General features: G+C 45.9%; 1 protein-coding gene across 8 annotated transcripts in view; it reads left to right on the top strand.

Annotated features, from left to right (window-relative positions):
* The first annotated feature begins 234 nt into the window (after positions 1 to 234).
* The window catches only part of GRK5 (G protein-coupled receptor kinase 5), a 219470-nt gene continuing 195240 nt past the window's right edge, over positions 235 to 24464 (top strand). For 3 of the 8 annotated variants that reach the window (XM_070482319.1, XM_070482314.1, XM_070482308.1), the window contains exons 1-2: positions 1056 to 1243; positions 5236 to 5307. In XM_070482319.1, the coding sequence (XP_070338420.1) occupies positions 1192 to 1243; positions 5236 to 5307 (124 nt within the window). In that variant the 5' untranslated portion in view covers positions 1056 to 1191. Of the gene's footprint in view, positions 1244 to 5235; positions 5308 to 24464 lie in introns of all 8 variants that reach the window. The other 5 variants (XM_014849237.3, XM_044749935.2, XM_070482324.1 and 2 more) reach the window with 5 other exon arrangements.

Here is a 24464-nt window from a genome sequence, read left to right as displayed (position 1 = left end):
GGTTGTAAGGAGCCTCCTTGATTTGCGGGCCCCGCGTGCTGGGAAGCAGTTTATTTGCAGAACGAGCCGCTTCCCACGCCCGGATTCCCCGAGGCCAGGCGAGGCGGGCCCAGGCGGTCCGGGGCGCCGTCCTCATGGACTCGCCGCCGCGCCCCCACGCCGCGGCCGCCGGGGGGCGCTCGAGCTGCGTGGCCACCGACGAGGCAGCCAGCGCCGGGTTGCCGCCGACTCGCAGAGCCCTTCGCGCCTTCGGAGGAAACAAAGTACACCTTTGTCGGCGACGGGAGCGTGTGCGGGGTACGGCGCACAGGAGCCGGCCAACGCGTGCGGGGCTCGTCTTGCCTCTGGGCTGCAGCCCCCGCGTGGGCCCGGAGTGGCCGGGGAAAGCGGGGTGTGGCGCGCGCCCCGCGCGGGCTGACCTTCTTCCCACCCTGAGCACACCCCAGGGGGCCAGGACCCGCACCGCCGCCGCCGTGGCCTGTGGACTTTGCTTTCCGGGCTCTCGGCAGGGCGGGAAGCAGGCTAGCCGGAGCCTGGGGCGTGGGCGTGCGAGTCTGGGCCCGGGGACTGGGGGCTCCGGCTTGGCCGGGCTGCTTTTAATTCGCTCGTCGCTCTTCGCAGCCCCGCGCCCCTCGTCGTTCAGGAGTGCACCCGCCTTCACCCTCCGCGCGGGTCCCGGGGCGGGTCTCGGACTCCACCAGCCCCGCGACAGCGCGGCGCGCCGGGAGGACTACAAGTCCCAGCAGGCCCCGCGCCGCGAGCGCCGAGGCAGGAGGCGCGGCCTGGCCTGGCGCCTGCGCAGTGCAGCCGCCCGAGCCTGCTAGTACCACACCCCCGGGAGGGACGGAGGGGAGGCAGAAGCATCCGAGGCATTAAAGCATCCGAGGAAGCCGGAGGGGAGGAGAATGGAGTGACAGAGAAACGCGGAGGGTGGGGGGTGGGGGGGAGACTGTTGAGGGAGGGGGGGGAGGGGGGACACAGAGGGAGGAAGAAGCGGCGGCGACGGCTCCTCTTTGCAGAGGGGGAAAACTCCGAGGGATAAGAGCAGGAATAATGCGGTAGGCAAGGCGGGCTGCTCGCTCCCGGCTCCGGCAGCAGCGGCGGCAGCCCGAGCAGCGGCAGCAGCAGCGGCAGCACCCCCAGGCGCTGACAGCCCCACCGGCCGGCTTCCTCGCTGACCGCCGACTGTCAATGGAGCTGGAAAACATCGTGGCCAACACGGTCTTGCTGAAAGCCAGGGAAGGTAAGAGGCTGGGCTGGTGCGTGCCTGGCGCATTCGCCGCGGGCCGGGGTGCGGGTGTCGGGCGGCATGTGGGCTGGGGCTCTGCGTGTGCAGGATGCCCGCAGTGAGTTGGTCGCGAGCAGGACACCTCGTAGAGCTGCTCTGCAAACGCTTCAGGGTTCCTGCCCTTGGGCTCAGAGAATCTGGACTTGGGTAGAGAAGGAGAAACGTCGAGGTTGCAGAGGTTAGCATGCTAAACTATCCTCTAGTTTCCAGCTCTAACCTTACTGAGCGTGCCATCTCGGCAGTTGTTGAAAGGTCAGTTGGAAAAGCATTCATTCAGGAAGAGATGGGCAAATATGCAAATAAAATAGCTTTTCGAGTCGGCCCAGGATGGTTCTGTGACTGTGAATTGGTGTGTGTGCGTGTGGCGGGGTGGAATTAGCAAAAGCCAAGTCTTTGCTTGCGCAGGCTGAGTTCATATAGGCTATTGCTGGAAACCATCCGCTGGGACTGTTTCTTAGGGAAATCCCGTTGTGTGGAAGGAAGCCTTTTAAAGGCAAAGTAAGATGTTGAGGAATTAGCCTGTTCATAGAATAACGAGAGGCTGGCTGTACAAATCACCTAGAAAATAATTCAGGATTTCAGAGGTGGGTTTTTTCCCTTTGGGGAAGGGCGGCGGTGGGGGCGGGGGAGATAACTGAATTGTTTAATTTTGGCTCAGTTAGGCAAAGAAAGGTGCGTCTGTGCTTAGAAGCGTTTTAGGTGCGTATCATTAGATTTCCTGCATTTAGCTGGCAGGAAGTATCACCTAAGTGGAGTGGGTAAGATCTTAAGTCAGAGGTATAAACACACACGTTTTGACCCTTCCTTGAGATGAAAGGAAAAAAAAAAAAAAGTGGCCCAGAAACTTAGATGCTTCCTAAAATGATTGTGTGCATGTCAACATACACTTTTAGGAACACCTGGAATTTATGTAACATCTGTTTTGCCAAGATTTGAGCTCTGGCGTGCAGACTTTTTATAAAAAGGGAAGTGGTTTTCCCTCTCATGGGAGGAGGCTTTGACACCCAAGGTAGAAGGCAGCCTAAGTAAGGTCTTGACTTCAGAAGGAGATTCGGGGAGCAGCCCACGAAAATGCCATACCTCCTTAATATTTTCATTCACCCACTTTGATGAATGAAAGGAGAATTTCTGGCCAGCAATAAAACGATTCATGTTTATCCAGCCGGTTCCATCACCCTGTAGCTCTGTACACGCTGTGCGGGTGGGTGATGCACAGCCCAGCAACTCCCCCCAGCGTTCACGTCGTAATTTCGTCGTCTCTTGTCGCTTTAAAGCAGCCGCCTAGAGGGTTTGCTTTGAAAACCCTAGCAGAATTGAAAATATGCAGGTCTGTCCCCCCATTGCTCAGCTTTGGTGTGAACAGATTTGTAGGAGACGCTGTCACTTGGCGACTTCAGGTTCTAAGGCCTGAGTTTTTTTCTTTTTTCCTAACCTGAAGTTTTAGCGAACTGGATCATGGTGGGGGCTGGTGGGCTTTCCCGTCTACTGGGCAGTGCGTCCTGGAGGGGAAGAAGTGGAGAAAACAGCCCACCCCCCCGACCCCGCTCGCAGGCTTTGCCGCCGCCACCTAGTGGTGGGACATGGTTGTACATCTTAGGGCTGGGGGCTAGGAAAGTTTTTCACCCTCTCTCCATTCTGAACTTTTTTCCGGGGAAATCACTGGATATGATGGTGCTGGTGGCTTTGCAACTTACACTGGTTTCTCCTGCTGCCCGAGGAGTTCTGTTTTCTAGATCTACTGCTGTACACGTTCGTTTTTCTGGGGCATGCTTTCTTCTTCCCGCAGCCTTTCGTTGCTTCTTTGAAAATGTTTTGCTTGGAGTAGGCAAGGTGTTATCAATTTTACCCCACAAAGTGGTCTCCCCAGTTTTTTTCACCGAAACGAACTCACCGCCTGATATTTTTCTTCGTCAGGTTAACAAATTGGTTTTTTTCGAGAGAGCAGCCGGCTGCAGGCTTGCATGGAATGACCGAATTACAGTGATTAAAAGTGCTCAAGAATGTGCCTTTCACTTCCTTTTCCTTTTAAAGTCTTTTCAATTTCTCTTTGAGAGCTTGGTAGTCATCTCATGGTGAGAAAATAGCTCTTGACGATGCCTTTGAAATGGAGAGGGCCTTGCCTGTAAGGAAACGGAGAGACTGACACACGAATGAGAAAAATTAATCACTTACGTGGAAACTTCGTTTTTAAATTTGATTTCTCCCCCTCTTTCTCTCTTATATCTAAAGAGAATCCACGATTTTAAGTGCTTCCACTTTCTTCTTGCTGTGGCCTTTTAAAGATTTGAGGACATGTATTCTAATTAGTGTGGAAGCTTTTAGAAGTAAAAGGAATTTATTTTTCTCTTCTCAGTTCTCGTATACTTGAAGTCATTCTTTTAAATTAAGTAATTCTTAATTCAAATAAGCATATTATCCAAATATTCAGAAATGAAAGTTCCAGTTAGTGAAATATCTAACATAAAATTTACAGTATCTTAAAGAATCTGAATTGTCTAGAATGTTTAAAAACACTTCTTACTTGAAAATTCTTGTGAATGGTTACAGATGAGAAATAAAATTGGTGAATGTGAAATTTAATTTGGTTCACTTAACAAAATACATTGTAAACCATTTAAAATGTGGCTTTCAAGTAAAAGTCACATTTATCCCGAACAATAGAGAAACAGGCCTTGAAGAAAGACAAACACACTTTGCAGATGCTGTGAAGGAATTTGTAGTTGTCCGTGCTAGTGGGTAATTTGGGCCTATCTTTTGTTATTGTTATACATTCTTAAAGGCAGATGGCTTCTAAATTTACTGTAAATTCAAATTCTTACCGTAATAAAACATATATAAAATGGAAAACACGAATATAGCAATAATAATAGAAAATCTGTAAGTGGATTAGAGTAAAAATGATTCATCGTTAGTAATTAGAAAACATAGCAAGCCAATTGCACCTTTGTGACAGTTGTTTTGAAATAAGAAAAGATAGAGATCGAGGTTCAAAAATTCAAACCACCCAAATGTCTTTTGTGAGCTATTTATTTGTCCTGGTCTTATGAGAAAACATCGACTTGATCACTCTTAGGCACTTTAGATTGCTCTCCTAAAAACTGGTTAAGGAAAAAGAGAAAGAAGTTGAGACTGAATTCATGCCAATTTATGGAAATGAGCTAAGTGATTAAGCGTTTAATGAAAAGAGAGCCAGACTAACTCCATCCATCCATTTACATTTCAGAATCTCAGAAAATTGGCAAGCAAGCTAGTGTTGAAATAATAGTAGTGAGAAAGAGTGTTTGCAGAGTGCCTTTTGTGTGTTTCTTTTTGGCTTTATTGTTGCAGGAAAGGTTTTTGTGTTTTTCTCATGTTCTGGATCAGTTGCCTCACTCTTGAGTGAACAGTGGTGAGAGAAATTTTGCAAGGGCCCCTCTTTCCTTTCTTCACAGGCCAGCGGTAGCCATATCTGATCAATAAAGAGGACAGAGGGAGTACTGATCACATTTTCCCCAAGCATGATAGTAGCAGGCACTGAGTACAGGAACTGAGAGGTCAGAAACGTAATCACTTTGCTGTTGGTCTCAATCCCTGAAAACCAGAATATGTGAAAATCCTTTTCTTAGATAACTCTGTGACTTGTTGGCCTAAATCTTCCTGATGATCAAGATTAGGGACCTGGGAAAAGGTGAAGCTCTGGTGAGCAGAGGCTAGGGAGGCCAGGAGGAGGGAGGGAACCCATATCCAGCCCACCAGTGAGGGGCAGGTGCTGCCTGGACAGACTCAGCATTCCACAGCAGGGCTGAAACCTGTGCCCTGTTTCCTTTTTCCCTCGCACCCTAGTTTGTGATGATGAAACTGAAACATCAGGGTATTTTGTTAGTAGAACATTCGAGTGTCTCTGAACCTCGCAGCCCTCTTACTGCTATGGCGGGCAGACTTATTCCACCCTATGCTTCTCCCCTCAGTCTTACCAAACAGAAAGGGAACAGCTTTCATCCTGGTGCAGGCAGCTCGGTGTGTAAAAGCTGTCTGGCCCGGTGAGTACAATGCTGTTAAATGAAGCTGCCTTTTATTTTTTCCAAGTTTCTTTTCAATACTAACAACTTGGAGGTGGAGAAACCAAAAGCAATGTTTTCAGAAGGCCTTGCTCTCTTACAGAAAGATTTCAAGTGATGATTTTAATTAATCCAGCTGCCGGTTTTTAAAACCATCAGATAAATGCCCATAAGACTCTCATCTTTCAGTAGCTTAGCTGCTTCTTGTCAGATTCTGAACTCCAAAAAGCTTGATTCTTCCAGTGCCCAAAGTAATCCTTGTTTAAATTATGTCTTCAGAAGCCGTAACTCTTGCAGTGGCTTGCTAAATAATACCCTTTGTGTCTGGACTGAAGATGTCAATAATGTCCAAGTGAATTTCAGGAAAGAACCCAATATATGATCATATTCACCTTTACCAAGAACTGTTCAACCCATACCTGGGAATTTTCAGTGTTCTTAGGAAACCATCCAGGACACAGGCAATATTTAAAGTCAATGTATTGCCAATATATTTGTGGCTCAAGGTGAATCATTATAATACCTTGTTTTTTTTTTTTTTTTTTAAAGATTGGCCCTGAGCTAACATCTGCTGCCAATCTTTTTTTTTTCTTCTTCTTCTCCCCAAAGTCCCCCAGTACAAAGTTGTACATTCTAGTTGTTGGTCCTTCTAGTTCTGCTATGTGGGACGCCACCTCAGCTTGGCCTGATGAGCAGTGCTAGGTCTGTGCCCAGGATCTGAACCGGCAAGACCCCGGGCTGCCTAAGCCGAGCGAGCGTGCGAACTTAACCACTCGGCCACAGGGCTGGCCCCTTGACATTTTTGAGATAAAAAAATCTCATGGTTACAAAAAGATATCACTGAATTAGATCATGCAACTCAGAGGTGAAACTTGAGAAAACAATAGAAGGTGACTACAAAGAGGTGACACAGAGAAAAGGAAATCAGAAATTTCTTCAATCTTAGCTCTTCCCAGCCCCCACACCTCACATGAAAATAGCATAGTGAAGACGAAGGGTTTTAAGATGTGATTTCAAATGATTAAAATGGATTATGTGGGCTTAAAAGGAGTGATTTCTGCTTTCAAACACATCCTGGTATATTTCAATGAAAAATTTTGTTTAAAAATATCCCTAAATATTGAAGAGACTTTAATCAATAAATCAAACTTCTTAAATTTTTTTCTTTTTGAGGTAAAGACAATGTTGTTCCATTTAGTACCATCCAAACACTGGAGGAAGCACTCCATTTTGTATAAATCGTGCTGCTTTTTAAAGAGAAAGTATTTACCAGACCATGCCTCCTGCCTCCCCACCCCCACAGTTTCTCATTTTGAGAAAACCATTCTTAAATTGCCATCTTACAAGGGTAAAATCATTCATTCATTCATTCAACATTTGATAGTTGAAGGACCCTGCGGGAGGTGACATCCTAAATGTTAGAGAGATGCAGCTAGAGGTGGGTGAAGACTGGGATTGGGCATCATCAGTATCTTCTTAGGCTTTTAAACTGGTAAATCAGATATTAGTAGAACCAGATTTTTTCCCCCCAAAGAGCTGAACTGACTGTGGTGTGACCTGCTTGGCTGGGTCCACTGTACCAGTTCTGCTGTGCCTAGAACTTGGGCAATCGCTGGAGGAACCAAAATATGATTTAAGGATAATTCAAAGGTCCTACTTGAGGGATAGGCCCAAATCTGGAAGGCAACTGCTAATTTTATGAGACATTGTGTTTTGATGAAGGTCAGTTCCTGCAAATGAAAACCACTCGAAACAATGACAAGAGGACCCTTTGGTTGAGGAATGACAAGATCCCAGAGGAAAACTGGTGTGCAGCGGTGGTTTCCAGGTGGAACTTCCGTGGTCTTTCTAGGGCAGCGGCTTGAGTGGGGTTGATGGGCCACAGTTCTGGAGCAGAGATGGTGGAGGCCACCTTCCTTTCTGGCTTTTTGTTAGAAGTGGTTTGAACATGTCCTCTGATAGAGCCTGTGACCTAGAATGACCTGAAAGGGTCAAGGTGTCTAGTCCTCTAAAGGTCTGCTGTCCCACATGGTAGCTACTAGCTGCATGTGGCTATTTAACATTTAAATTAATTAAAATTAAAAATTCAGTTCCTTAAGCGTGCTAACCACATTTCAAGTGCTCAGCAGTCACATGTGGCTGGCTAGTGGCTACCACACTGGATTGTGCAGATATAGAACATTCCAGCATTGCTGAAAATTCATTTGGGTGGAGCCCCTGTAGAGTTCTATACATTGAATTGAATAAGAGTGTGATAACGCTATAATTCTGACATGACGATTGGGGGACAGTAAAGGAGAGGGGGAGGGGAAGAGACAGAGGAAGCCACGGGGGAACTGGAGTTGGGGGGTGAGGCTTAGGACTGAGTTACTTCAGAGAAAAATTCAGTTCAGGGAGGATCATAGATAGTGGTGGTGGTAAACCACCCATATTTCCCTTTTTTTCATATCTTATTGGGAAATTTGCTTAGATTGAGCAACTGACTTTCCTAATTCAAACTACATGCATATTATTGATACACACAGAGCCCCATGTTCCTTCTCAAAACTCTTGATGTAACGATATTTTAAAACAATCATTTTATTAAGAAAAAAATAAATTGTGTGTTACAGTAAATCCACAGAAGGAAGGAAAAAAACGCCTCTTTCTACAGACCTCAAAAAGGTGCTCTAAAATGAGAGAGAAAATAGATGTAACAAATTTGAGGGTTTCCATTTCTTCTGAGCAGGACAGATTGAAATAAGATCATGAAGAAAGCTGTCAAAAACACACTGTTCTCGTACAGCATGGTGACTATAGTTAATAATACCGTATTGTATACTTGAAATTTGTGAAGAGAGTAGATCTTAAGCGTTCTTACTGCAATAAAAGAAAAAAGGTAACTATGTGAGGTGATGGATGTGTTAATTAACCTGATTGTGGTAATCATTTCACATGGAGTACGTCTATCAGCTCATCATGTTGTACACTTTAAATATATGCAATTTTATTTGTCCATTATACCTCAATAAATCTGGGGGGAGGGGGTGCAGGGAACCAGAGTCTGCCTGTCCAGCCTCTCTGTTGACTTTTCCTGATGAAATTTTATATCATGTTCAGAGTTCTAAAAAAGAACTCCACAGAGAGTTTGAACGTAGTCATATTAAAATTATAGCATTCTTTAAAACAAAAACCAAAAAACAAAGAAACACACTGCTCCTGTCTCCACTTTACAATGATTTCTCCTTAAAGAACAGATTAGTGGTTACCATAGGAAAAGGGGCTGAGGGGAGGGTGAAAGGGGTAAAGGGACACATGTGTATGGTGACGGATAAAAACTAGCCTATTGGTAGTGAGCTTGATGCAGACTACGCAGAAACTGATATCTAATCCTGCACACCTGAAATTTACACAGTGTTAAAAGCCAATATGACTTCAATTTAAAAAAATGATTTCTCCTTAAAGACTGTTTCCTGCGAGATTTGAAACATTTTAACGATAACCCCGTTAGAACACACTTAGGAAGCAACGTAAGCGTTTGAAACAACAAAACAGTTAGTTGCTGTTCTTTTGTGTCTGAAGCAAGCAACTCTACTTGAAGTTGTGCCAAAGAGTCAATTGGTAACATCCTCCTGACAGAAGTCACTAATAAATCAGGGTAATTTCGATAGGGCCTGCCTTGTCTCTAGGACTTTGTAATCTGGGCACTATCAATATTTTTTTAAAAGGCAACGATGAAATGAACCTCAAAGGACAACTTCCGGGGCCTGTGCAGAAAGCAAAAGAAACTGAGATAACCAGATAAGAACATTCCTGGGTCGTGAGGTGGCTGGGGCAGCAGAAGCCTGAAGGGCGGCCAGCGCTGTGGCTGCCCCAAGCCTTCCCAGTGAGTCTGCCCATCTCTTCTCCACCTTCCAGAATAGAGGTTACCCCTGGTTTACAGATGGGGAAACCGAGACAAAAGAAAGGGTGTCAGTTGTTCAAGGTCACTTGAACTGTGGACTCTTCTGGAGCATCCCTCCAAAGTCCTTTAATATTCCGAAATAAAACTTTCCTCTCTCCTATAATAATGTAAGCCGAAAAACCAAACCCATTTCTCAGGGCATTATGGTTTCTAAATGTAAATGTTTGTGAGGTTGCGATTGTGGAAGAGAAAGATGGTCTCCGTCAGATTTCCTGGGGAAAGGGGCAAAGTGGGAGTATAATTGCTCTTCCAGACCCTCATTTCAGCTGAGTGCCAATTTGAGAGCTGTTGGATAAAGTAATTCCTACTAAGTTGTGAATGACTACTGATAGGTGAATCCTCACAGTAGGCATTTCCATTTTAAAAGCAGAACTGCTTATCGACTGAAATGAATCTGTGACCGTGGAGGGAAGATCCACACACACTGTGCATACTGTGCCTGCATGTGTGCGCACACACACGGCTGGGTCCTTTCTGGAGCCTAGTACCTGTATCCTTCTCCCTGCATCCCCCTCCCCCACCCCAATACTGACACATGAAAAAAGCAAGGTCAGCCTCCTGGCCCTCTTCTTCCTCCTGGCAGGGCTTGGAGAGAATCTGAAGTAGCCAAAAAGTTGCCCCCAAGGGACAGGGCGTTAAACCAGATGGGTGGTGCTGGGGACATGTCCTTGGCAGCAGTGTGACTTCCTTTCCTAGGCAGAGCCAAGACAGGGCACCGGGCAGGCCAGTTCCTGCTGGCGTTGGCTTACCACATGTGGGTCACATCCACCCATGCCCCCTTCCTTGGAGGCTTGCTAGCCCTTGGGAGATCCTTGCCCTCAGGCACCTCTGTCTGATAGTGGCACCTCAGGTGTATGTTCCTGCCTCTGCAGTTTTCTTTCTTTTTTCTTTTTAATATTTTATTTTTCCTTTTCCTTCCCAAAGCGCCCCCCCCCATACATAGTTGTGTATTTTTAGTTGTGGGTCCTTCTAGTTGTGGCATGTGGGACGTCGCCTCAGCATGGCCTGACAAGTGGTGCCATGTCCGTGCCCAGGATTCGAACCAGCCAATCCCTGGGCCGCTGAAGCGGAGCACATGAACTTAACCACTCGGCCACAGGCCGGCCCCTCTGCAGTTTTCTTAATAAAAATGTTGGGGGCGAGGATGAGAGAGGTGGGGGAAACCCCCCAGATGATTCCTCTGCCGGGTTGCGGGCCATCCATCCCCTCTCCCTCCCAAAGAGAATGTGTGAAGTGGTCTTTTTCCCCAGAAAAGCTCTCTCGGGGTTCACCCTTTCCATTTTTCTGTGGTAACATTGCCGATGTTTGCATTTGGATACCATATCAACCCATGCGCGTGTGCATGTTTTACATTAATTTAGCAATTTTACTTTTCAAGAACTTTGTGAGCTGAGAAGACTCAGCATCTGTAAACTTGAGATGCTGGAGGGGAGGCAGCATGATGTCACTGCCTGGTAACGAGGGGACAGGAAGTCAAGCCTTTGATCTGCTCCTGCCGAGAAGGTGAAGCTCTGAACTTAACCATTTCAGGAGGGGAAGGGGAGCGAAGGATAGAATTACCCAACACGGGACAGAGGGAGCCCGCCAGTGTAATTGGTCTGCATATCTGATAAAAGGGCTTGTGAAACCTCATTTGAAAATGGAATTCCGTCTCGGCATGGGTCATAGCACCACTTGTGAAATGGAAACAGGCTGGAGGAGGGTCAACGAATAGCCCAGGAAAAACGGCTTTATAGTGGTTGATGCAGAAACGAGCTCTGCTTCCTCTTCATGTTGTCTGCGAGTGCGCCCAGGAAGAGCTTGTTGGGGTGTTCAGATAACATCCTGTGAGAAGGAATGCCAAACTCTAGGAAGATTAGTGGGGGAGAGGTGGGGACAAAGAATTGGGCTGCGGATGGCAAAGGATGTCTCAAGATCCAACTTTTCTCCAGCTGAGTCCTGTTGTGGGTTGATGCCACCAGCCCTAAGTCTCAGATTAGGGAGGGTGTCTGTCAGATGAGTGTGTGCCTGGAGCATGGTAGGTGTTGAACAAATGATTCCAGAAGCTATGACTGATCCGATGTCTAAGTTACATGGAGGAGAGGGGGAGAGCAGAGAGAGTAAGATCCTCAAAAAATGGCCTTGATGTCACAGTAGACAGCAAATTAGGAAATGATTCAACACAGTTAAGAAAGATTAACTGGGGGTATAGGGCAAATTGGAAAATGTTTTCCAAATGTTTGTCTTAACTGTGAAAAATGTCTTGCAAACTCCCCCACCCCCATCCCCAATTTGGAAGTGGTTTGTTTTAGTTGTTTTGGAAGAAATAAATATTTGCATTAGACCAAACATTTGGGGCAAACAGTCCCCCCCAGTTCTGAGGCTCTGTGTGGGTTGGAGGAGATGTGCATGCTGATAACATTCATACCTTTTTTGGCGAAATCGAAGGTAGCTTAGGATACAATCTTTGTCTGCTTTTTGCGTCACTACTAGAACGAGGCTGAGCAAATGGAAGGAGAAGAGGAAGCCGGACAATGATCCTTCCAGACCCAGGAATGGCTGATGACCTGGCATTTGAAAGATGTAATCGTTATAGAAAAATTGCCAGTCTGCTCATGGGCAAAGAGACTGGATCCAATTAAGACAAGGAAAAACGTATGTTAACGCAGAGAAAAAATTTCCAAACAGTCAATTCTGTAATCCTCTCTGAAGAGGAGGAGGCCAACATGATGGGGCTTTCTAGATGAGGCCAAACCCTGTGATATATAATAATTAGTAACCACTGGTTAGTTCGCCACACACTCATTCTCCAAACCACTAACCATTGCTCGGGACGGAATGCCCCGGGCCTAGATATTTGCCCCAGATGTCTTCCCATCAGTAGTATCCAATTAGAGGGATTTTTAAAATTGAAGCTTAATTCTCTATAACATAGAGCAGAATGTAAATGAAAGAAAGACCGACCTGATCTCCTCGATGGTTCAGCGTGTTACCAGGTGAGGGCTGGTCTTTGGAGACAAGTCAAGGACACTTCTCAGTTTACATTTTGTAACTATTGGGTGGCTAATGATTTTATATCATGGTGCCTGGTATTCTCGCTGGTCCTTTTGGCAGCTTAAAACATTTTAGGAATGACTGTGAGGGGGTTGAAGATTTGAGAGGCCCATTCAGAGTCAAGTTCTTCCTGGGCAAGCACTTAGAAGCGAACCTGTGTCTGCTTATAATTTCATTTACCCAGGGTGGGCCTTTCACTCTACATATCTGCCTGAAATATGAGAGCTTGGGGGGTTCCATGGAAGCCAAATTCTGATGGGAATAGCTCTGGATTGGCTTCTGCATCTTCCCCAGTGTCATAAACCCAGTATTTAGTTAGTACCTACTGTGTACTTGGCACCATGCTGGGCTCTGATGGGAGAATAGGGTGAGGAATGGAGGCTCCCATCTTTTTTCTAAAAGAATCCTTTAAAAATTACAAAGTCCTCTGTGTCCATTGTTTTATTTGATCTTTACAATTCTGTGAGGTATAGTTATTTTTCCCCATTCTGATCGATGAAGAGTCGGAGGCTCAGAGAGGCACCCTGCTAGTTCCAGAGCCTGAACCCAGCGCCAAGCCCAGTCTCCACGTCTGATATTCCCTCTGTTCCATCACAGCTGCTGCCCTCAATAATCTTACCAGCTCTCGCGAACCTCAGTACTAACCTAGGAGACATTTGAAAAAGAATCAAGTGTGCAGCTGTGACTCCCAATTAAATAGGAGTCATCCTATCTAATTTTTAAGATTTTAAAAAATTTGCACAGGCAATGCTTGCTTGCTAAAGAATTCAAACAACAATGCCAAGCATCAAGAAGAAAGTCAAAATCTCCCTTCTCCCGTGTGCCCCTTCTGCCCGTTCCGTCCCTCAGAGATAATTACTGGCAGCGTTGAGGGGGCTGTTTTTCCAGTTCTCTCTCTCTTTGCGTGTGTGAACACACAGCTACATTTTACACAGATAGGGTCCCAGCGTACACTCTGTTCTGCAGCTGTTTTCATTCAACAATATGTTGTAGAGCCTCCCCGTATCTGTGTTTATAGTTTCCCATGGAATGGATCGGTGTTAGGAAAAATTGTGAAAGACTTTGGAAGCGGAGTGCCGTTTCCATGCAATGCTGGGTGTTTTCTAGCTGAGGCTTAGGGGCAATCCGGTTCTAAAGGGGTCTGTGTCCTTGACTGTCTTGAGATAGTTTAGTTTAGTAACATATTTAACCAAGCCCCTATAGTGGGCCCTTTAAGTTTTCCAATTTTTAAATATATTGTAAACAGTGTAGGAATGTCCTCCCCATTGTACAACATCTTTATACACTTCTTTGAAGACTCAGTTTTTATTTCCCTGTGGTGGTATCTGCCTAATAGTACTATCCCTCTCTTTTTCCCCCCTACCCCCCACTTGGGAAGAATAGTAATAATTTCTGAAATGGAGGTAAGTGACCCTAGGGATGTACAAAGCACATTTTATTATGAGAAAGGAGCATGATACACATGAAGACATGTGATGTAACATTCTTGAAACCTTTGGGATTTAACACCCCCCACCTCTGAGGGTTCTGTCATCTTTTTGATGGTATTCAAAGCTTGGATTAGGGAAATCAAATTCAGTTAGAGACTTGGCAATGACTTTCTTTGTAATTGCCCCTGGGTTTTGCATGTGTAAATCTGTCAGGGAACACAGGCTCAGATAACAAGCCCACGGCTTTGCAAGGGGGCCCCATATTTCACTCCTTTGATCATCACCACAACCCAGACCTGGCAGCTCTTATTATTATTCCAATTTGAGAAAGAAAGAAATCAAGCTCAGAGAGGTGAAGTGATTTTCCAAGCTCACACAGCAAGGACCCATTCCTCCCTCTGGCACTAACCCATTGCATCTTTTCCCATCTCTAAGGACCTTCACGTTTGGCAGTACATTGCGCAACTCTAGGGAGGCGTCGTTCACCTCACTGAGGTGGGAGATTTGTAAATGTATCTTGGGGAAGGGGGCGCCTTTACTAATTCTCTCAAAGGCGCTGCATGTGCTGGTGTTGGTTCCATGTAACGTCTTTCAGTCCTGTCTTTTATCTGGTACAACATTCTCTGGAATTCTGTGGGTTCTTCCATTGGTGACTCTTTGTCTGGAGGTTTGCATGCGATTTACCTAAGTGAGTCCCGCCGTGAGAACTGAAAGGACAAATAAAAGTGGTACAATACAAAACAAGTCCCCGGCCCCACCTCTCCCTCCAGAGAAGCTGGGTGTGAGGGCGTAGTCCAAAGTCTGGGGTCTTCAATATGTTCGTGACTGTTGGAGGAGAGAGTGGTGTTTTCTTCCTGGAAGCATTGGTAGGTGTGTAGGCTCAAAATCCGGTGGCTCATGGCTGCCTGGAAGCAGCACAGTGACCAGAAGGAGAAAGGCTGCCCGGTCACTGGATGAGGAGTCTGGACACGGCTGTGGGCGCCCTGCCATCTCAGAGGGCAGGAAGGAGCTGCGCACACCGAAGCCAGCTCCTGTCTTCCCCAGAGGAGGGGTCTGAGGACCAAAGGAAGCACATTGGGTGGCAGAAGGCAGTGCCCGAGCAGAAGCAGGCCAAGATTTTCCTGCGAGGCGGTTCAGCAGCTCCAGTGGTGCCGATCCCCAGGCTGCATTAGTTCCCTAGGTACAAAGCACCACAAAATGGGCAGCTTAGAGCCACAGAAATTTATTGTCCTACGGTTTTGGAGGCCAGAAGTCTGAAATCAGGTTGTGGGCAGGCCACGCTCCCTCCGGAGGTGCTGGGGGAGGATCTGTTCCAGGCCTCCAGCTTCTGGTGGCCTCAGGCCTTCCTGGGCTTGTGGATGGCTGTCCTCGCCCCATATTGCTTCACATGGTCTTCCCTCTGTCTCTGTGTCTAAATTTTCCCTTTTTCTAAGGATACCCATTATATTGGGTTAGGGCCCATCCTAATGACCTCATTTTAACTTAATCACCTGTGTAATGACCTATTTCCAAATAAGGTCACATCTGGGGGACACAACTCAACCCGTAACACAAAGCCTTGCCTGTGATGTTCTGAATCAGAAGCTCATGGGCGGCACCTGGGCATCTGTATTTTAAAAACTCCCCAGGATTGGCCGGGCCTGGGAAATCCTGCCCTGAAGACTTCCTGACTCTGTTCTGAGATGATCTTGGAGACTCTGCTCCAACCTGTCTCCCCACATAGGACTCTCTGCAGCTTCCCTGGCAGTTGGTTTCTGCTTTTGGCTCAAATCTTTCTGGTGCTGGAGAACATACACCTTCTCTCAAGCAGCCCATCCCATTTTAAACTGCTGGATTAAGAAAAAATTTAAAAAAATTATTAGATAGGGTTCTTACTTTACCCACTAAATAGCAAACTCCCTGAGGGCTGGGGCTAGGGTTTTTTCTTTCCTTGTCTCTCCCTGGGCCTCACCAAATGCTGATGGTAAACCTGAGTCTGCAGGTCAAACTCAGATCTGCCTGGTGTGGTAGTAACCCATTACATCTTGGTTTTGCACTTATTTTTTTGGTGAGGAAGACTGGCCCTGAGCTAACATCTATTGCCAATCTCTCTTTTTTGCTTGAGGAAGATTGTTGCTGAGCTAACATCTGTGGCAATCTTCCTCTTTTTTTTTTTCTTGTATGTGGGACGCTGCCACAGCATGGCTTGATGAGCAGTGCATAGGTCTGTGCCCAGGATCCAAACTTGTGAACCCCGGGCCATCAAAGCAGAGTACACGAACTTAACCACTACAAACCTGGGCCGGCCCCCTGGATCTGCTCTTTGGAGGCATCCAGAATGAACACGTCATCCTTTGCTGAGGGCGAACTTCTAATATTAGAAGACAACTGTGATGCCCACTGTCGAATTGAGAACACACCCTGGGCTCTAGATTCCCAGGTTGGCATTTTCATTGCACATCGTGTTTGAGTAACAGACACATTCAACCTAGGTTCAGAGTCTATTAGCAGATGGGATTGTGGTGTTGCTAACATCTGGCAAAGCTCAAGAACATAGCTGTTTAATTACTCACCAGAGGTGGGGTCAAGACACCCACTTTTTTTCTTTTTCTTTTCTTTGCAAGGTAATATGGTATATTTTCTTGCTGTTAAGTGTACCAAGCTAAGATGTTTCAGTTCCCATTGAAATCTCTATTAATGCCTCCAGTGAAAAGGTGGAGGGGAAGGGAGAATGTGCCACTAACATGCTCTGTGAGCTTAGCTACAGTGCTTGACCTCTCTGAGCTAAACTTTTCTCAGCCATGTGAATGTGCGCCTTGGCCCAGGTGATTTCTGGAGCTCTTTTCACCCTTCAGATCTTGAGAATTTGCTGGTGTATTTTCCACTGATAGTAATTGTGGGTACTTCATAATAAGATTAGATGTTAATTTGAAGAGCAGGCATTGCACATTAAAGTGAAAAGTACCCCAAGGAAAGAGTTAGAGTTGGGAGGGGTTACACGTGTGATAGAAATAAACAGGAAAAAAAACCTGCTGCTGCTAATTTAACCAATGCCTGCAATCTAAGAAAGGCAAATGCGTGATTCTAATATTTTTTTTTAGTGGATTATAGAAAGGAAAATTAAATCAAAAGTCAAAAATAAACAGCTTGATTGTTCTGTGCTGTATTATCTTAATAAACAGCCTTCCTGGAAAGTTTAAAAATACACAGTGTTCTGTCTGGCCAAAGAAAACAATAAGTAAATACTGTTGAGAAAATGTAAGAATTTTCCATGTAGGGATGAGTGATGGAAACACTGTCATGTGGACGTGGAGAAATCCCATAAGGAGTTAGAGACTGAAAAGCATTACCTACTTTTCAAGGCTTGAGGTTGGGGACACTGTTGTCACCCACCGGGTAAGAGGTTAGAGATGGGAATGGGCATTACCAGGCATTCTTGTGGGCTCCTGGCAAATCCTGACCCACTTCTTCATTGGCTTGCAACGTTTGGTCTAGACGCCCGCCTTATCTCTACTGGTGACACAGATTTCATGGTCTAGGGTGACACTGAGGATTGGTGGCTCTCTTCTGCTTAAGTTTTCTATAGCTGGAAGTGGCAAAAGGTGGAGACTGGCAATTCGGGTTCTGACCTTCCTTTGTTGCTAATTTGTCTGAGGTCACAAAGCTAGTAACTTAGCCTCTCTGTCTGTCTTTATCATCACATCAGGATAATGCCCTAATGATTACAGAGACCAAATAAAGAATATAAACAAAATAGAAAGTCCAGATACAGACCCAAGTGTTTATAAAAATTTAGTATATAATAAAGGAAGTGTTTCAAATTAGTGGGAAAAGAATGGCTTACTCAGGAAATGGTGTTGAGATAACTAAGTAATCATTGGGGAAGACAAAATGTTAGATTCCTACCTTATACTAACCAAAATCAATTATAGATGCATTGAAGATTTAGATTTTTGGTGGGGAGGGGGTGAGGAAGATTGGCTTTGAGCCATGATCTGTGCCAATCTTCCTCTATTTTTTATATGTGGGAGGCCGCCACAGCATGGCTTAATGAGTAGTGTGTAGGTCTGCACCAGGATCCAAACGTGTGAGCCTATAAACTCCGGGTTGCCAAAGCAGAGCATGTGAACTTAACCACTACACCACTGGGCTGGCTCCTGAAGATTTAGATTTAAAAAAATTGAAACTATAAACATTCTAGAATAAAATGTAAGTGAATAGTTCTCATAGTTTTGGGATGCAGTCATAAGAAAAAAGATTGACATATTTGACAGTGCAAAATAAAAAAAGTTCTCTGACAAAAGAGATCATAACAAAAGTTAAGTTAAAAGTCAAGTGACAAGCTGGGAAAATAGCCTTAATATATAAGATATTGTCATAAAAATCAATCAGAAAGAGGAAACATCCAGGAGAGAAATGAGCAAAGAAAATGACAAGGTAATTTGCAAAAGAAGGAACAGCTGGTAAAGAAGACACATTAATTAGGCAGGAGTCTTGGTTGCAAGCAACAGAAATTCAATCTGAACTAGTACAGACAAATGAGAACTCATCTGGGGAGATAATGGGGTATCTTGCATGTTAAAGGGAGGGTGGGAAGTGTGGGGAGCAGAATGGCCTCAGAACCCCTGTAACCTGGAACTGGAATATTACCAGCTCTCTTCATCTCTCTCTCATCTGCTTCTCTACCTACCAGCTTCCTTTTTTCTTACTACTTTCTCCATATGTTGGGGAAACATGTTATGGTTTTACATCTTACAACTTCCACCAGTGGAGAGAGACTGGTATTTTCCTTCCCAATTCTGATTTGAAAAATCCTAGGGGATGACTCTGCTTGGCCTGTCTTGTATCAGTGGATCACTCTGGAACAATTAATGTAGACTGCAGGCATCAATTCTTAGATCCTTAGATTGCAGGCCATAGGGGTGACATCATAAGAACATGGTGGCTCTGGTTACATACAGCCAGAGAGGATGGGGGTAGTAAGTGGAGAGGTAGTTGCTAGGGGAAAAAAGAGGGTACTGCTCAGACAGATACTATATAAGGGTCCAGTACATATGAAAAGGTGCTCAATCACACAAGCAAGCAGAATCTTATGTACATGCAGAATCTTAGATTGGCAAAAATTTGCAAGATTGATAATGCCTTATTAAGGAAGTGTGGGTAGCTAAGTTCTTTCAAACATTACACTCCCATTACTTATAGGAGCACAAATTGATAAGTCTTTCCTCAAGGACAATTTGATAATATATACGTCAAAAGGCTTAAAATTGTGTAACCTTTGGTCTTGAAGTTCCAATTCTAAGATTTTTATCTTAAGGAAAAAAATCAGTGCACAAATGATATGCAGGAGGTTGTTCAGAGAGGGTGTTTATAATAGAAATTGGCAACAATTTCAATGACCTTCACTAGGGGATTGATAAAATGAATTTTGGCATATTCAAATAAGAGACTCATATGCAGCCATGAAGAATTATGGAGATCTGTTCTTATTGACACAGAGAGATGATCATAACATAGTGAACGGGGGTGAGGAAAACCTGGGTTTTGTACAGTGAGTGTGCATTACACTTATAACTAGAAAAACAAAGATATTTCCATTTTGAGAGGGAGGATGACCATTACTGCCTTGTAAACGGAAGCCCACTAGATGGGACCATAAAGAAATAAAATGCGTAAAAAAAATTAAAATCCAGGCCCTCTGGATCTCACCGAGGGTTGTCCTCCGTAGCATTTCCCCATGAAAATCGTAAGATTATTCTAACCCTCTTGCTCAAATCATTCTTGAAATTTTTCCTTGGACCCATTTGTTGACTGACTAGCTTGATTGAATCTATGTAATAAATGGCATCATGGATCTGACGCACTTTTTTGATTCTGCTAGATGATGCCACTCTTTGTCTTTCAAGTTGTGGATTTGATTTTTGGTTAAAGCCTACCCTTCTTTATTGTCAGGTTTGGTGCATTACACAGGCAGGCCCTCTGGGTGGCAGTTTTGGAGGTGGAGTCGGGGGCAAGAACAGAGAATAGGACCCTTCCTAGAGCTCTGGAGTAGGGCTATGGGTTTGTCTAAAACCCCCAGGGCACCGGCTTTGTCAGGCTGGGTTCTTCTGGGTGTACAGGCACGTGTCTTTGCTTTAACAGTAACACAATCATTTGCTTATTTTATCCTCATGTGACAGTTGGTGGGAGGTGAGCATTTTGATTCTTGTGTGAGAAGCTGGGCAGCTGATGAAGAGAGAGACACTGTGATTGGAATCCTGTCACCAGGGATGTGCCCAGAGGGGACTGGACTCCTGTCAGCTCTATCTAGTGAACTCATGACCAACCAATGAGCAGGGATACTGTGGGATCACAAAATGAGAAATCAGAGTCAATGTCACCGACATGATTCAAGCACCTCCCGGGGGGCATGTAACACAGGGTGAGGTGCTTTAGGAACGTAAGGCTGAAAGACACGGCTCCTCCCTTTTAGGAAGTTCCAGTCTGGTGGGGGAGGAACAGGTCCATGGCCAACTGTAGTCTAAGGTGGAACAGAAGTACAAAGGCAGTCCTGATGGGGGCTTCACAGAGAGGTGGCATTGGGGCTGAGCCTTGAAGGCTGGTGGCTGATAGTGTGAAGGCACCATTAACAGAGCCCCTACAGGGCGCCAAGCTCTGTAAAGGGGGTTTTATAGAGATGTATTTTTCATTACAGTGTGATGAGCTAGGTGTCATTGTCATGTGCACATGACAAATGCGACAGAGAGGCTAAGTACTTGTCTGAGGTCACGCAGCATGTAAGCGTTGGAGTTTGGATTTGACCCTAAAGCCAGTGTTGTAGGGAGAATTCCACCTAAGGAAGCTACGGGGCTGAGATAGGTTCCCGGTAGTGGGGAGGGCAGAGCCAGATGGTGGTGACTGGGGGTGACAGAGTGTCAGGTGGTGTTTGCCTGGAGCGTGGAGTAGCTGGAGGGAAATGGGGAGGGAGCAGGAAGGCTGGAGAAGTGGCCCACCGTACCGAGAGGTCTCCAAATGCCAGGCTATGTTGGAAGTTAAATTTTTAGGCAAAATGGAGCCACTGAGAGTTTTTGAGCAGAGGAGGCTGATACTGGCTGAACTGGAAGACACTGGATCTGGTAGCAGAGGTGGTGAGGCCAGCTGGGCAGTAGTGCTGAGAAATATGTGGGGGCCGACTAGGGTTCCGCAAAAGAGGGGATGGGATGGATGGGAGGGGTTTCGGGGAGGCTGAATCTATGGAACCTGATGGGACGTGGAGGTGTTTGGAAGGACAAAACGATTGACTTTGAACCCAGGCGACGCTGCTGGGCGGCTGGGTGATGCTGCTGGCTCTGGGAAAAAATGCAGGAGTGGTTTGGGCTTTGAAGGGAGGAATGGCCAGCACAGAGCCTTGGAGGCTGTAGAGAACTTCCAGCCCAGAGGCGAGGATTCAGGAGGTGCCAGCTGGAGCAGCAGCTTTGAAGGACGTGGGAGCAGATGGCTCTGTTGTTTTTCCCGGCCCACTCCTTCTTCTTCTGGTGACAGCACCTCCATTTTCCTTGGGGCACCGCTCCTCCCCCGTGTTCAGTCCGCGAGGTTGGGTGGGGATGACTTCTCATTGGCTCCACCGGTGAGCATGTGAGCCAGCCCTGGCCAATCAGAGCTTCTCTCTTTGACCTCAGGGACAGGTTCATGGATGAGGATGTGATTCATGGTCCAGAAAAGGACTGCTCCTCTGCTGCTAGGGTTGCCAAGCTGGTGGCAGGGAAGCGTGGAGCGGCTGGTGGCCATTGCCACAGCCTGCCTCAGAAAAAAGGCACGTGAGGGAGAGAGATTGATTCCTCATCTCATTGTTTGATTGTTGGTCTCTCGCCATCCAGGGAGCCAGATGTTCCCCCTTGGGCTTCCTGTTTGGGTGGACCGATGACTTGACACTTACAGTCAAAGGGTGCTGACTCACTCTGGGTTAGATGCCATGTCTTTGGCGGATACCTGCCTTAAAGGGCCCGACAGGGCAGGCCCGGAGAGGTGGGGTGTGGAACAGGAGGAGCTGCCCTGAGTCAAGGAAGGCTGGGTGAACTTTCGTCCCAGACTTTGCCTGGGCGTAGGGGCAGGTGCATTTGATGTCTGCCACAAACAGTCCAATCCCCAACCTGGCTGCTCTTGTGGGACTCCAGTTGTAGGAAAAAAAAAAAAATCAGGAAACAAGTAAACAAACATGCTGGTCACCATGGAAATGTGAACCCAAGGTGTTAGGAATAATAGCAGTGTGTGAGTGCGGAAGTGGATGCTGTCTACACAGACATTGGTTTGATCCCAAATGTTTCCTCGTGGGAGCCTGGACATGTCCATAGAGAGGGGAATACCTCTGATAAGCCGTGGTTTCATCATCATTAAAATAGCTATAAACTTAATTCGGTGCTTATGCGTGCCAGGGCCCTACTCACAACCTGACTTTGAGGTAGATACTATTTTTATCCCAGTTCCATAGATGAGAAAATGGAGGGTCAGGGTGATTCCTTAACTTGCCCAGTGTTACAGTTATTGATGGAAAAGTCAAGATGAACCCAGGCCCCAGAATCCGTGCCCTTTCAACCATGTTCCGCTATGTCGCACTGGTGTTGAAAAAAATATTAGTAAAAGTAGCTAATACTGACTGTACGTGTCTTATCTCATTGAGTCCCTACCACAAACCTGTGAGGTACGTACCACTGGTTAATCTCATTTTATAAATGAGGAAACTGAGGCACACAGGATTTAGGAATCCTCGCCAAGTTCCACGGTCAGTACGAGGCAGAAATATATTTTGAGGTTATTTTTTTCAGATGGATTTGGAAATGCTAATGTGCCTTAAATTTAATTTGGAAGCCCAGGATGGGTGATAAGCGTAATTTCTAAATCTGGCTCGCATCGATTGTGATGTTCTTCATGTGTAGATTTCTGTTAAAGAAACAAATCAGGAGAGTGAACATTGTGGACAGAGAATAACGGCAACTCGATTTGTCTATTATCTTTGGAAAACCATATCTTGGAATCACTAACGTACATAATTGGAAAATGTTGAAGCAAAGAGTAAGGTTTAAAAACAAAATCACACCGTTAAGTCTATGTAAATTAGTTCCTCGGTGAACTACTGTTTGTGGGCTGGCTGGACGTGTTACAAATACTGTGGAGTGGGAGTATGTGACTTTTTTTTTTTCATTGAGGGCCCATTACAAGACACACTCAGGCTGCTTAAACTCCCCCAAACTTGTGAATTGGTTCCATAACAAAAGGCATGAATCATTTTAATAGGAAGGTGCAGGGACATCTGCTTGAGTAATTTCTGATGCTTCTTTTTTCTTTTTGAAAATGAGTTATATTTAGGATTTATTGTTAGAAATAAAAGTGGAGTTGGGGACTGGTGGCCTATAAGCTTCAGGAGAACAGAGTCTGTGCCTATTTATTGCTCTTTCTTGTGTGTCTGTATATAGTGGGTGCTCAGCGAATACTTTTTGAATGAATGATGAGCCCAGGAGCACCTGGATTCTGCCCCATGCCAGGCCCACTTCTCTCTAGGAGGTACCTGAGGCTGGCAGATGGCCAAAGGCTAATGGGAGCTTAACAGCAAAGCTGGTTTGGGGGCCCAAGGTGGAGCTCTGGGCAGCTAGACTGAGTGGCCCAGTCTGGGAACCCAAGAACCCCCCTCCTTCTCAGGCTCACCCCCATCCCTGCCAGAAAGGCTGAAAGTCCCTCTCCACTAGGACAGGAGGAGATGGAGCCAGGGAAATGCAGGCAGAAGATTCAGGAGGCCTCAGGGCCTAGCTTGGAGCTGGCTTATGCTGCAGCCAGACAGTGGCCCTGGGCCTGGCTGCTCCCACAGGGTATGACGTTGGGCATTGTGGTGATCTGCCTGGGGAAACCCTGCTTCCACCCTCTGGGATCTCCAGGTCACCTCTGGGGGAGGCTGTCTTAATTGAGCTTTTTTTTTTTTTTCTTTAAAGATTTTATTTTTCCTTTTTCTCCCCAAAGCCCCCCGGTACATAGCTGTATATTCTTTGTTGTGGGTCCTTCTAGTTGTGGCATGTGGGATGCTGCCTCAGCGTGGTTTGATGAGCAGTGCCATGTCCGCGCCCAGGATTCGAACCAACGAAGCACTGGGCCGCCTGCAGCGGAGCGCGGGAACTTAACCACTCTGCCACGGGGCAGCCCCCCACGAGCTAACTATTTATTAGTTACTTAAGTGTGCTGTACGCTGTACTAAGTACTAAATACATCCTCAGTGGTTTTTTCCTTTTGGACTTCTATTTCACTTTTTCCCTTTCCGTTACATGAAAAGCGATACTACCTCTACTCCCATTCTACAGCTTGGAATGCTTTGTTTCTTAGTCCTTATAGGGATCCTATTAGGATTGTGCTAGGCTTATCCCATTTCACAGGTGAGGAAATTGAGGCTTAAAGAGGATAAGTAACTTGTCCAGCATTGCGTGTCTTCTCAGCTGTTTAAACCCAGCAAGGGAATGTGACTCTTAAACTTGCTCCTCTTCTCCTCTGGGTCTAGGGCCCACACCTCTGCCATGAGTTTGGGAAAGAAGGTACAGGTCTTTGTTTTGTAGGATTATTTATTTGAGTGACAGGTTTTTGCTCAGTTACAGGGGCCTGTGAGCTAGTTAAGGGCTTTATGCTCAGTGTATATTTTTATTGGGAAAAGGCCACCACCCATCATATCTCTTATAGATCTGTTTCAGCAAAACTGTGTGTAAAATGAATTTTTGTAAAGTGAATTCGAGTAAAGTGAA

This window comes from Equus asinus, chromosome 2, assembly GCF_041296235.1.
Source record: "Equus asinus isolate D_3611 breed Donkey chromosome 2, EquAss-T2T_v2, whole genome shotgun sequence".
NCBI lineage: Eukaryota > Metazoa > Chordata > Mammalia > Perissodactyla > Equidae > Equus > Equus asinus.
The sequence above is the reverse complement of the archived record's forward strand: the minus strand, read 5'-3'. Positions and strand labels throughout refer to the sequence as shown.